The sequence below is a fragment of the Lutra lutra genome, chromosome 16, assembly GCF_902655055.1.
Source record: "Lutra lutra chromosome 16, mLutLut1.2, whole genome shotgun sequence".
Lineage (NCBI taxonomy): Eukaryota > Metazoa > Chordata > Mammalia > Carnivora > Mustelidae > Lutra > Lutra lutra.
This window is the reverse complement of record NC_062293.1, coordinates 45,709,080-45,722,176: the sequence shown is the minus strand read 5'-3', so window position 1 is coordinate 45,722,176 and position 13,097 is coordinate 45,709,080. Positions and strand designations below refer to the sequence as shown.

General features: G+C 53.5%; 1 protein-coding gene across 4 annotated transcripts; it reads right to left on the bottom strand.

Annotated features, from left to right (window-relative positions):
• Nucleotides 1-138: 138 nt before the first annotated feature.
• Nucleotides 139-12,143, bottom strand: SERPINF1 (serpin family F member 1). Of its 4 annotated transcripts, XM_047707484.1 has the most exons (10): nucleotides 11,994-12,057; nucleotides 9,387-9,484; nucleotides 9,080-9,159; nucleotides 7,915-8,004; nucleotides 5,482-5,680; nucleotides 4,711-4,866; nucleotides 3,878-4,081; nucleotides 2,602-2,744; nucleotides 990-1,200; nucleotides 139-526 (listed from the first exon to the last, which is right to left on the bottom strand). In XM_047707484.1, exons 4-10 carry the CDS (start codon nucleotides 7,996-7,998, stop codon nucleotides 267-269), a joined length of 1,257 nt encoding a protein of 418 aa, XP_047563440.1. In that variant the 5' UTR covers nucleotides 7,999-8,004; nucleotides 9,080-9,159; nucleotides 9,387-9,484; nucleotides 11,994-12,057; the 3' UTR covers nucleotides 139-266. The 4 variants fall into 4 exon arrangements, with proteins under 4 accessions (XP_047563440.1, XP_047563437.1, XP_047563438.1 ...); XM_047707481.1 differs by lacking the exon at nucleotides 9,387-9,484 and having other exon boundaries at nucleotides 11,994-12,105; XM_047707482.1 differs by lacking the exons at nucleotides 9,080-9,159; nucleotides 9,387-9,484 and having other exon boundaries at nucleotides 7,915-8,006; nucleotides 11,994-12,143.
• Nucleotides 12,144-13,097: the final 954 nt, after the last annotated feature.

The following is a 13,097-nucleotide window of genomic DNA, read 5'->3' as shown; positions in this document are numbered from 1 at the left end:
TTGAAGTGGTGACTTTCTGCAGAGTTTAGAGAGAGACCCAGGCTATAAGTATAGGACCGGCAAATCTCGAAAGGGCTATTTATCTTCATATTAAACTTAACAGAGCTCAAAACAGGAGGAGGAACAGGGCAACAAAGGTTAAGGATAAAGCACTTTATTGCAAAGTATACACTGAAACAACATGGGGGCAGGCTTCCTGTCATATGTAATCTGCCATCCCTTGAGGGTTTTGTTCCTCCAGGGTATTTGAACGTGAAACTGCACCGTTAAATGCCCCTGGGGTCCAGAATTTTGCCTATGAAGAGAAGGGCCCCCGTGTCTGTGTCTCTCAGTACAAAGATGAAAGGTTGGTTAAGGTGATAGTCCAGGGGAAAGGTGAGGTGGGCAGGCTGGAGTCCTGGGCTGGGTGCGGTACCTGCCCCATCCTCGTTCCACTCGAAGCCAGATCGATGTTCCACTTGGGTAAGTTTAATAGGTTTGCCTGTGATCTTGCTAAAGTCGGGGGAATCAAACAAGGATTGCAGTTCTGCAGAAATTGAGAGAGTTCCATTAAAACGCGGCCTTCACCCAGCACCCTGCGCAAGAGTAGAGTCCTGGTTCTTAAATCCTGATTCTCAAGGAGGCAGGCAAGCCAGAGTAGAACCCCACTTTGGACCTTCAGTGAGGTCTATAGACCTCTGGGCTGGGTAGGGTTCAAGTGACTTGCCCAAGAGCACTCAAAAACCAGCAAGTGAGGTTAAGACCAGAAACCAGCTCAACAGACCTGTCTTTTGAGAGGCAGTGTTCTCTTGCGAGATGTAGGCTTCTGGGACTAAGGAATGCGTCTGATAAGGGCAGTTCATGCCTCCCCTCCAGTGCTAGTAGAATTAAGGAATCGTCCATGGCCTCCCCACAAAGCCACAGAGCCCTTGAGTGCTGCTTAGCAAGGCGGAAAGCTCAAAAAGCTCAACCCCACCCACCCCAAGAGCAGAGTGGCCTGGCAGACATACTCATCTCCTGCAGGGACTTAGTGACTTCGCCTTCGTAACTCAGCTTCAGCTTGGGGATGGTCAGGACTGCCTGAATAGTCTTCAGTTCTCGGTCTATGTCATGAATGAACTCAGAGGTGAGGCTCTCTTCTATCATGGTCAAGTTCTGGGTTACTTTCAGAGGCAGGAAGAAGATGATACTCATGCTGCCAGTCAGGGGCAGCTGGGCAATCTGAAACCGCAGGGAGGGAGCACGTGGGTTAGTTCCTTGGAGCCCAAGAGCCCAGGCCTGGACACACACACTCCAAGCTGCCTTCTCTCCTGCTGTAGGGTTCCCTGGCTATGATTTCCCCAGCCCCTAATCTCTTTAACAACTGTCCCTCTTGGCCATTGCCTTCCGGCTACAAGATGTTTACTGAAGTTCCTTCAAAAAAACGTAGGAGGCTGTTGTCTTTTCTTACCTCAGCCTAATACCGACTGAAGTTATGCACTGAAAGAATTTTCTCCCAAAGATTGTCTGCCAGTAGTTACTGATCAGCTGTTATTTACAGAACCCTGGACTAGAACAGGGGGTGCTGAGCACAGGAACACAGAAGCAGTAATAAAATGGGTCTTTGGGGGCACCTGGGTGGCTCAGTCGTTTAAACGTCTGCCTTTGGCTCAGGTCACAATCCCAGGGTCCTGGGATTGAGTCCCGTGTCGGGCTCCCTGCTCAGCGGAGCGCCTGCTTCTCCTTCTCCCACTCCCCCTGCTCATAGTCTCTCTCTCTCTCTCTCTCTCAACAATAAATAAAATCTTTAAAAAAAAAAAAAAAAAAAAAACATAAAATGGGGGGACGCCTGGGTGGCTCAGTTTGTTGGACGACTGCTTTCGGCTCAGGTCATGATCCCGGAGTCCCGGGATCGAGTCCCGCATCGGGCTCCCAGCTCCACGGGGAGTCTGCTTCTCCCTCTGACCTTCTCCTCGCTCACACTCTCTCTCACTGCCTCTCTCCCAAATAAATAAATAAAATCTTAAAAAAAATAAAATAAAATGGGTCTTTGGAGCAGAGGTTCTTAACCTTAGGTCCGTGGGACAGACAACATCAGGAGTCTTAGCCCCCCTGAACCCACATACAGAAATGCATGTGTGCACACATGACATTTCTCTCAAGTGTTTTAGGCGTTTTGTCAGATTCCCAAAGAAAAAGGTTTAAGAACTACCGAGTTAGAATTAAAAGATGTCAGGTTTGTGAAAAACTTAGAATCCCAGCCATTTAGGGTGTGTGACCATTTTTTTTTTTTTAATTTGGCTTTGAATTCTAGAAATAAAAGTTCCTCCCAAAGAAAGAAAAAAAGGAGAGACAGAGAAAGAAGGGGGAAAAGACAAGAAAACACCAGCATGTGATTTGCCCAGTCTTGGCCCATTTCACATTATCTGTTAATCCTTACAGCAAACCCTAGGAGGATGAGTTTTGAGACCCATCCTTCATTTTAAGAAGAAAGGCTCAGAAAAGCTATTGACTTGCTGAAAGCTACACAGCAGGCAGAATTTAGACAGCTGTCCCATCTCAAAGGTCAGCCTGTTTCACTATATGCCATCCTGCCTGTCTCTGTCCTCCCCTCTGCCCACCACTCATCCAGCCCCTACACACCTTGCAGTTGAGATCAGAGTCCAAGCCATACCGTAAGATGGCCTTAGGGTCTGACATCATGGGGACTCTCACGGTCCTCTCCTCATCCAAGTGGAAATCCTGAAGGGAAGTCTTTCTGGAGTCAAACTTTGTTACCCACTGCCCTGAAATGAAACAAATGGGAGTGCCCTGAGCCCCAGGAGACCAGACCAGGCATTGGGACTGGGGCTGGGAGACCAAAACCTATGGTTGAAAGGCGCCTGCCTAAAGGAATCTTAGAGGCCCCGACACATCAGGGAACAGCTCTGTCTGAGAACGTGTGGGCCGGACTACGATATGTCAAGGATCTGAATAGCTTCCATATAGAGACTCAGGAGGAATTACTGATTTGACCATATGGATCATACAAGTTCTGTGATGGCCTGGGAGAAAAGTCAGCTGGTGTCTCCTTTCGCAGTGAGGTGTCTGGAGGACAGGATCAGAGGAGATCAGGCTGCAAGGGACCCCGACATCACCCCTCTGGAAAATCACTGAAGCCCAGAGGGGCAGAGGCACTGGCAGGTGCTCAGTGAGGCAGTAACCAAGCTCCCTATGGTTCAAGTTAACTTTTAATATGCTGGCCTATAATGGCTTCTCTCACTTTCTGGAGATCAGTGCTTCAAGTAGGGCCTCTCTCAAGGTCAGGGTCCCACTAGCTACTGCCTGATAGAAGTTACAGAAAAGCATTTCAAGGAGAGGTTGCCCCAAATCCCACCCACGTCTTCTCTGATTGGGGCCAGCCTCACAAGGCCTGTGGAGGAGTCTCAGGCACATCACTACGGCAGCATGCTATGAGAGAACTAACGGTTTGTTGAATACTTGTGCCCTGGGCACAGGGCTCCGGCTGGTTTGAAGACACGAGGTGATGTAGACAGCCTCTGAAGTAAGTGCGTCATCCTATGTCAGAGGTGAGGCCTGTGCAGGGCTCAATGCCGGGGAAGGCCCAGCTGGGCTTTGACCCTCATCTGACTCCAGCACGAATCTCACAGTGCCCACCCCCAAACAGGCCCCCGAGTGCTAGCACTTTCTTCTCCCTGCTAGGCTTTGTGCACGGTCTCTTAACACTTTGTAGACACACACCGCAGGTTTGCCTGGGCCCAGAAGACAAGAACAGAGCCTTCAGGCAGGTGCTTTCCCCAGGTCATCCTCTGGCTTCGCCTCTCGGTTCCTGCTGAGCTCCGTCTCTCACGTCCCCCCTTCCCCAGCCCCTCTGACACCTCCCCTCCACCCTTGGCCAAAAGAGAAGTGGAGCCCTCACCCTTGAAGTGAGCCACACCGAGGAGGAGAATGCTGACTCCACTGGGTATTTCCTGGGTGGACCTAGCGATTTTCCCTTTCATCTGGGCCTGCACCCAGTTGTTAACCTCCTGAAGGTCCAAGCGAGGGTTGCCGGTCAGGATTCTGGGCCTGGTGCCATAGGACTTCTCCAGCGGTGTGACAAAGCTGGATTTTATCCGCAGCTCTGGGAAGAGATGGAGTAGGGTTAAGTGTGCTCTGAGCTCCCAAATAGCATCTGCTCTGGGAGAGCACGCCAGGCTGAGGTTCTGGTTTACCACTCAGCAGGCCCTGACTTCCTGCCTAGTGACTTCCCGTGACTTGCCCAGACTCCCAGCCAGCTTCCCCAGGAGCTGGGCAGAGAACAACAAATTTCACTCATTGCTGTTTCTCTTCAGGTTACCACACTCCCTGGGCCCTCCCACCATCTCTCAGTCTGCTTCCTCTTTCCGATCCCTTTTGAGCTCACAGGGCCTCTTCCTGCCCACCAGCACCAGGCCCAGCCTGGGCAGATGGTGATCTAGTGTTTAGAAAGAAATGCCCTGGGTGCCTGGATGGCTCAGTTGATTAAGCAACTGCCTTTGGCTCAGGTCATGATCCTGGAGTCCCGGGATAGAGTTCTGCATCAGGCTCCCTGCTCAGCGGGAAGTCTGCTTCTTCCTCAGACCCTTCCCTCTCTCATCCTCTCTCTCTCAAATAAATAAATAAAATCTTAAAAAAAAAGAAGAAGAAGAAGAAAAGAAAGAACCCGCCCACCACCAGAGGAGCATAGAGCCCCAAATTCCTCCAGCATCCCGGGCTAGCAAGGTGACCCACTCCTTTCAAAGATGATCCGGGAAGCACTCTTGAAGTTCTTCTCGGGGGCAGTGACGGCGGCAAGGAGCTCCTTATAGGTGCCATGGATGTCCGGGTTGCTGATCAGGTCATAGTAGAGGGCCCGGTGGATGGTGGATTCTGTCCGCTGTTCCGCTCCTGCCAGAGACCGGGGTGGGAGCCTTAATACCTGGCCACCAGGGCCCAGGTCAGGCCAGCTCCTGGGGTGGGACACCACGCTCTTGGTCTTCCACTGTTCATACTGGTGGCATTCTTGCTGGGCAAGAAATTCGAAGGCAGTGGAAGAAAAGATTTTCCTCCAGCAGGTGAAGGCCATCAGGCCTAGAGAGAGCAACAAGGGCCGGAGGGAGGGTTCAAGCCCCCGAGCTTCTCTGGCCACAGCCCTTACCAGAAAGTTTGGTGGTCACCTGCTCATGACTCTCCCACCCCCCCTCCCACAGCCGGGAACTCAGCTGTGACCGAGTAAAGGCAAGGACCACCCCCGCTTGTAGGTGGTTGTATCCCCAGGACCTAGCCAAATGGCTGGCACGCAGAAGCTTGTGTTAAGGATGGAGTGTCAAAGTCATCCCGTCATCAGTAAGTGGTCGTGAGGCCATGTCTCCAAGTCAGCAGTGCTCTGCACCCTCCGCAGAGCTGGGGTGGGGGGTTGTAGGTACACGCAAAGGGACCCCAGTGGGCCGCTCTCTCACCACCTCTCTGCAGGGGCCACAGGCCGATCCAGGCACCCGAGGCTGTCCCCATCTGAGAACTCACCCAGCGAGAGTGCGGAGAGAGCGGTAGCCACACTGAGTGGGGATAGCAGCACGTTGGCAGCTGGGCTGAGGCTGGACCTCACGCGGTACAGGTCATACCCAAAGTTGGAGATGGCCGCTGCTAGCTTATTCACAGGGACCTTGAAGAAGGGGTCCTCCTCTTCCACGGGCACCCCTGTGGTGTCGGGGGCTGGGGAGTCCTGGATTTGAGTACAAGGGCCATCAGAAATGAGCTGTGTGTGATGGGAACCCTCGTTGCTTTGAGTAGGATTGTCCTTCTGGCCCCTTAGAGACGTCCTGGCTGAGTACCCTACATGTAGCCTGATGTTAGAAGGAGAGTGTGATCCTGGATCCTGCCAGAGTTCTTGGCTGGGGACAGGCAGTCCCACGTAGAAATTAGCTGACCAGGTTTAAATACTAGTGACCTGTGAGCCTCAGGCCTGGGACATACTTAAAAAGAGGGAGGGGGGATGCCTGGGTGGCTCAGTTGGTTAACTGTCTTCGGCTCAGGTCATGATCTCGGGTCCTGGGATCAAATCCTGCAGCAGGCTCTCTGCTCATCCGGGAGTCTGCTTCTCCCTCTGCCTGCTGGTCCCCCTGCTTGTGCACTCTCTCCCTCTCTCTCTGACAGATAAATAAGATCCTTCTAAAAAGAGAGAGAGAAAGAGAAGAGTGCCCTCCCTTCCAAGGAACCTTGCTCTCAGGCCAGAGCAAGCTGCCTGTCTTCCCCCTTGTTAACTGCTTCCAACTCTCTGCCTGGACCCTCCTGTGATTCCCCCCACCCCAATCCCATCTTTCATGGCCCCTGATGGCGCAGCATCTCCTCCACAACTTTTCCCTAATCACCCCAAGCTGAAGGCCCGTTTTGGTTTCCTGAACTTTTTAGGGGATCAGTTCCCACTTACATATTAACCACCTACCATGTGACAGACTGTGCTGGTTCTTTTCACTGGAGTCACTTCATTTCCTGCTTGTTGATCTATTTGATACCTCAAAAGACTGAGTTCCTTGAAGGCAAGATCTGAGTCCTTTATATTTCCGCCCCGCCCCCGCCCCTACAGAGCAGGTATTCCGTAGGTAAAAAGTAAGTGACGGGCCACAATGGCCCTGCAAGGGTACTTTTGGTTTCTCTTTAAAGATTATTTATTTGTGGGATGCCTGGGTGGCTCAGTGGGTTAAATCCTCTGCTTTTGGCCCAGGACATGATCCCAGGGTCCTGGGATCCAGCCCCACATCAGGCTCTGTGCTCAGCAGGGAGCCTGCTTCCTCCTCTCTCTCTGCCTGCCTGTCTGCCTACTTGGGATCTCTGTCTGTCAAATAAATAAATAAAATCTTTTTTTTTTTTAAGAGTATTTATTTGAGAGAAAGAAGGCGAGTGCATGTGCGCGCTCGAACAGGGGAAGAGCCAGAGGGAGAACAGGGAGCCCGATGTGGGGACTTGATCCCAGGACCCCAAGACCTAAGCCAAAGGTAGAGACTTAACCTACTGAGCCACACAGCTGCCCCTGGATAGGTATTTTTAATCCCATTTTACAGGTAAGAAAGAGACTCGGGGGGGGGGGGGGGCACCTGGGTGGCTCAGTTGTTGAGCATCTGTGCTCAGCTCTCGTCATGGTCTCAGAGTCCTGGGATGGAGCCCCACATTGGGCTCTCTGCTCAGCAGGAAGCCTGCTTCTCCCTCTCCCACTCCCCCTGCTTGTGTTCCCTCTTTTACTGTGTCTCTTCTGAAATATAAACAAATAAAATCTTTAAAAAAAGAAAGAAATTTAAAAAGAAGAAAGGAAAGGAAGGAAGGAAGGAAGGAAGGAAGGGAGGGAGGGAGGGAGGGAGAAAGGAAGAAAGAAACTGACTCAGTTCAAAGTGACTTGTCTGCAGTAACAAAGCTAAGAAGTGAGAGGTAGAGCCAGAACTCTCAACCACGTCCAGGACTCCAGCCAGTAGCCCGGGCTGCCCTGGGCCCTCACTGTCCCTTAGCGTGAGATTCTCAGCATCTGTCTCCACAGTCTGACCGTGCTTCCTCCAGACAGAAAAGGTACCTTTCTGCACGCTTACATCTCCACTGCACTCTGGTCGCTATCGAAACAAAAATCCAGGACCACCATCCTGTCAGTGAGACCCACGAGTGCCCCAAGGTAGTGAGAAAAGGTCTTCACTGAAAGGGATACCCCCGGGCTTGCACTGAAAGGGACACCCCCGGGCTTGCTAGACTGCCTTCACTTTTCACCTTCTGGGATCTTACTTTTGTCTCCACTGTGTTCTCTGAAAGGCAAGGCGAGATGTTTTCTGTCTGTTTTGCTGAAGGAGATATCCAGGCCATATCTACACAGGAAGGCCAGAGTCTGGCCTGGAACCCGGTGTCTGTCCCATCCCCCTTGCTGCCTGCTAAGGAGGGGTGGGGATTGCCCACAACCCACCTCACACCAACCCCACTGACCTCCTGGGGGCTGCCCGCGCTGTCCTGGCAGCTGCTGTGCACGAGGAGGGCTCCAGTCCAGACAAGAAGCACGAGGGCCTGCATCCTGGGGCCTGCAAGAAAACAAGAGGTAGCAGGCTATCCCCCTCACCCACCGCCTGCTCCGCCAGCCTCCCTGAGTGGGGCGCAGGAGCTTGCCAGGACGAGGCATCTTACCTCTGACCTCCCCAGGCTGGAAGCGGACCTTCAATTTGACGGTCCCTCCCTCTGAGTGCCTTGCCACCCCTCCACCTGCCTCATGGCCTACAGCCCCAGGATGAGTCTGTGCTTTTGTCCCCCTGTGTGTGTGAGATCTGGGGGCCTCAAGCCCCAGGGTCATGGACTCCAGGGCCATGGAGACCCAGCAGTGGGCTCCTCTGTGTGGCTGTGGCCTAGCAGAAATGCACAGTGCAGCTCTTCTCTGGAGACATAGGACCAGCTCATGATACAGAATTTGGGGTAATGTCAGAATGGGACAGAATCTAGTTCCCATAGGTAGAATTACAGAACACAGAGAAGGAAGGCATCTGTTCCAGCTCCTCGCCATCCCCAGGAAGTTCTCAGACCCTGTCCTTGAATTACTCTGGTCTAGAACCTGTGGCCTCATAAGGGACTCATTCCCTTCAGAGATAGTTTTCTATGGAGAGTTCTTACTCTCCTGCTAAGTAGCACTGGGTCTAGGGGCCGAGAGCCTGGGTTCAAATCTCAATTCTGTGTCTTAATAGCTCTCTTGAGAACTCACAGCATCTTCTCCTGCAAAATGGAAATCAGATAGTTCTTGATATGAGCAATAAATCAGATCACATCTCCAAAGAAATGAACAGCACAAAGGCAGGTGAGCTCTGCAGTGATCCTAGAGCTAAAAATGTGTCTCCCTATACCTGGAGCCCCAGGGCCCCCCTTCTCTCCTAGGGAGCCAGATCCTCTGCCCCCTAGTAGCTCAAAAATAGCTCTTAAACCCTCGGAGCTTTCTTTCCTTCAGGTTAAACAACCCCAGGACCCTTCACATCCCCAGCAGTGGCCTCTTCCAACCAACTCCCTCTAGCCCCTGAACCACAAGGGAAAAGGGAAATCTGGGCTCAGGGTTCAGGGCTCCATGTCTGCCACCATCCCTCAGCCTCCTGCACTTGCCATGTCCATGAACTCACCCCTTGGAGATAGGATGTGGGGTGGGAGGGGATGAAGGCAGCTGGGAGGTCCCGCAGATAGGATCTTCCAAGGGGCCTTCTGTTTAAAAAGTGGGACAAGATCTCAGTAACTAGGACCTTCGGTTGGTCCCTGTCTCACCCCCACCACCACCCATATTGCCAGGTCACCAATTTATAACATCTGTGTTCCTTGACCCTCACCTCCCCTATGCACACGCATGCACACACAGGCCAAGGCTCTCCGGCACGTTCACGGTCATCATTTCTATGCCCATCAATACCCTCCCACGCGCGCAGCACACATACTTTCCTGACTTCTCAGAGCAAATAGGAAAGATGGGAGTGGGATGTGTGATTTTTGGCCGAAGTCCTTAGAATCAAGCCAGATAATCCACTGGACAACACTGGAGAGATGAAAGGCAACGAAAGAAGGGACCACCTTTCAGAGTTTGCTCAGTCTGTGGCTGGACTACAAGTGGGAAGCAGCCCAGCTTTCTTCCCAAACCCTGATCTGGAGCTTGTGTCCCAGAGCGAACCCCACAGACCCCAAGTCCTCACCCAGCTGCTCTCCTGCCCAGCTGCCCCTGGCGCTCAGAGAGAACCTCCCCTTGAGCCAGCAGGACAAGATTTCTTTGATACCAGCTAGAGACCCGGAACACCAGACAGTCTCACAGCTGCTCTCTCCGCCCTCCCAGCCGCACCACAGAGCTAGGAGGAGCCTTCTTGCCTGAGCCCCAGCAGACTGGTGTATCAGAGACCACAAAATTCCCTGAGATTTCTAGGCGGCAAGGGTATAGGAAATGCTATTACCGCTAGCACCTCTGGCCCCGGTAGGGAGCTGAGACAGGAGGGACATGGGGCTCAGCCTGGCATAGTGTTTAAGAAAACCAAGTTCATGGGGCACCTGGGTGGCTCAGTGGGTTAAAGCCTCTGCCTTCAGCTCAGGTCCTGATCCCAGGGTCCTGAGATTAAGCCCTGCATCAGGCTCTCTGCTCAGCAGGGAGCCCGCTTCCCTTCCTCTCTCTCACTCTGCCTACCTCTCTGCCTACTTGTGATCTCTGTCTGCCAAACAAATAAATAAAATCTTAAAAAAAAAAAAAGAATGAAAACCAAGTTCACAGTTCAAATGCGCTTGAAAGTCAAACCTTCTCTGTAGGAGTCCCCACAGAGTCAGTGCGAGCCCTGGGTTGTGGGATCATGGTCCCCATGTTGGGGGACTGAGGACTGAAGATAAGGTGAGGGACCCTGGCCATGAAAAGCACATGCGTCCCCAGCTGGCCCACAGCCAGTCGCTGGGACAGGTAGTATTTTCATGGCCTCTAAATCCACCTCCCCACCCTAAGGATGGAGAAAGAGGAGAGATTATGGAGAGCCCCCTAAAAGGGCCCTGGGAGGGCAGAGAGTCAGAATCTACATGGGGTTGGGGGTCCCTCTGAGCCCACTCGATGCCCTGTCCAAGGTGATTGTTCTGTGGCCTGAGGGCAGGCAGCCGCCACCTGGCCAGGGACACAGGGACACTGATGCCATCCGTCCAAAGGGCAGTATCTAAGCCAGACTCCTGTCCCACTAGGAGTGGGAGGGCATGGGGAGGAGGTAGATATTCTCTCCGCTGGGCCAAGGTCAGGCTTTCCTTTCTGCAGCATTTACCAAAATCAGGAGACACTGGGATTTTGTGATCTTGCCTTCCAGCTGGGAGGATAAACTTGAGCCAATACATGTGTTTCAGATTAAATCCAGTTGTGAGACAAACACCATCCCTCCTCCTCCTCCTTCCTGCACCACACAGCCTAAAGCCACATGGCAGTGGACCTCCTGGGCAGTGCAGGGAAGGACACCGCCCTCCCTCCTGGCTTTGGAAGGGCGGGCCCGGGGGTGCCCTCCAGGCCCGCTCCGCCTTTGGCAACCCCGCCAGTCCCCGGGCAGCGTTCCTTGTGGAGTCTTGGAACCTGAGTGAGTGAGGCCAGGGGCACCCATGAGTTTCCGCTCTGCACACCCCAGGAGTACTGGCCCTAGAAACAGACCTCCCTAGCCCCCTTGGCCTCCCACCCTCAGCTCAGGGGCTGTACTCCTGGTGGACGGGCCTGGGCCAGACAATGATGGGGTTTCTGCAAAGCCTGTGGCTTTTCTTGGGCCCAGACCTTCCCCTTGCTGTGGCTTACCCCCAGGAGCAGAAAGAGTGCGGGCAGCCATCCTCTCCAGCATGGGCCGCAGGCCCCCAAACCCCACACACAGGCTGCACTAAATAGCAGTCATTGTTTGCCAACGGCCAAAGCCCATGGATCTCCCAGCGTTCACTGGCAACTAATTTGGCCAAAGAGAAGGGATGGGTACTGGATCGAAGGGCCCAGGTGTCCTCCCTTCCAGTCTTCTGCAGGGCTCAGCAGGCTAGTAGTGGCTTGGCTTGGAAATCAGCACCAGCTGAACTTGAAAAAGCAGCAGGGAGCTGAGCCCAAGCCAAGGCTGGACTGGGCGAGGGGAGCAGGCTGCCTCCCGACTGCCCCAGGGAAGCCCGGCTAAGGGGCAACCTCCTTCCCTGGGCGGGGGGGAGGAGCCGCGGGGGCCACAGAGCCCCTCTGAGGTGCTGCTCAGAACCTAGCCTGCAGCTGTGTCCTCTGCCCCTTCCCACCACAGCCCTCCCCATGGCTACCCACCTACTTCATTCAAAAGTCTTCCCAGACCCTCCTCCTAGTGGGGCTTGGGGAAAAGTGGGCCCTGGGCCTCTGAGCCCCAACTCCCTCTGCCCTCTCTCATCCTCTCACCCGGGGGCCTAAGCAGCAGGGGCCACTGTCTCCCCACCTCCTCTCCCTTGCACCCCTCTTTGCTGATCCCTGGAGTGCTCCTGCCTCCCCCAGCCCAGGGGACCCTCTCCAGTCTTGCCCTGATGCTCTAACACCGGAGGGGGAGCTGCTTTACCTGTGGGTGTGCCGCAGTTGCCACCGGCCTAGGTCTGTCTGCACACTGAGGGGCTCCAGCAAACACCCAGAGCTTTTGCTGCGCCTCCTAGTCCAGAGCCCAGCAAGCTTCAGATTACAGCTACTCCTTTCTTAAAGCGACCTGCACTCAATTCGGATTCTGTGATTGCATCATTGCCTGATGTTAACTTTTACCCACTGCTGCCCTTCCACCCCACACCCCCAACACACACACACACACACACACACACACACACACACACACACACACACACACGGCAGACCTTCCTCCAGGGCCCTGGCCTGCCTCCTGCCTGAGGTCCCACCCCCAGAGGGCACCCTGGCCCACTTGGGTGGGAGACAGGGCTGAGGAAGAGTCTTCTGGAGGAAGCCTGGAAAGCAGGCCAGACCAGAGCAAACCCCACTTCTGTGCTGGGACTCTAGATTTTCCTGGTCCTTGGCTCTGACACTAACTGGGAGTTGGAGAAGACAATTCTCGTGGCTTTCTTTGGCTGAAAAAGGAAGGGAAGGGATGGAATTGGGATGTCTTTTTGCTTTTTCAGCCCTGGAATTCTGTGATTTCTGAAGATCAGAAAGGGCAGTGGGAAAAACATCTGACCAGAGGAAGAACTGAGCTGTGCTTTAACCATTGGTCCTGAGTGGAGGCTGAGTGTGTGCCTGGCACGGCCTGGGCATTGTACAGGTCACCTAGTCAGGACAACACCTTGGCCCCACTCACCTGGGATGCTTAGGACCTTGCATCATGGTTGGGAATCTAAAATACTGATGTGTTGGGGCGCCTGGGTGGCTCAGTGGGTTAAAGCCTCTGCCTTCGGCTCAGGTCGTGATCCCAGGGTCCTGGGATCAAGCCCCACATCAGGCTCTCTGCTCGGTGGGGAGCCTGCTTCCCCCTCTCTCTCTGTCTCTCTGCCTGCTTGTGATCTCTGTCTGTCAAATAAATAAATAAAATCTTAAAAAATAATAAAAAATAAAAAAATAAAATAAAATAGTGATGTGGGCAGGGGGCACCAGGGGAGCTGAGTCGGTGAAGTGTTTCCCTTCAGCTCAGGTAACGATCCCCGGGTCGGAAGTCTGCTTCTCTTTC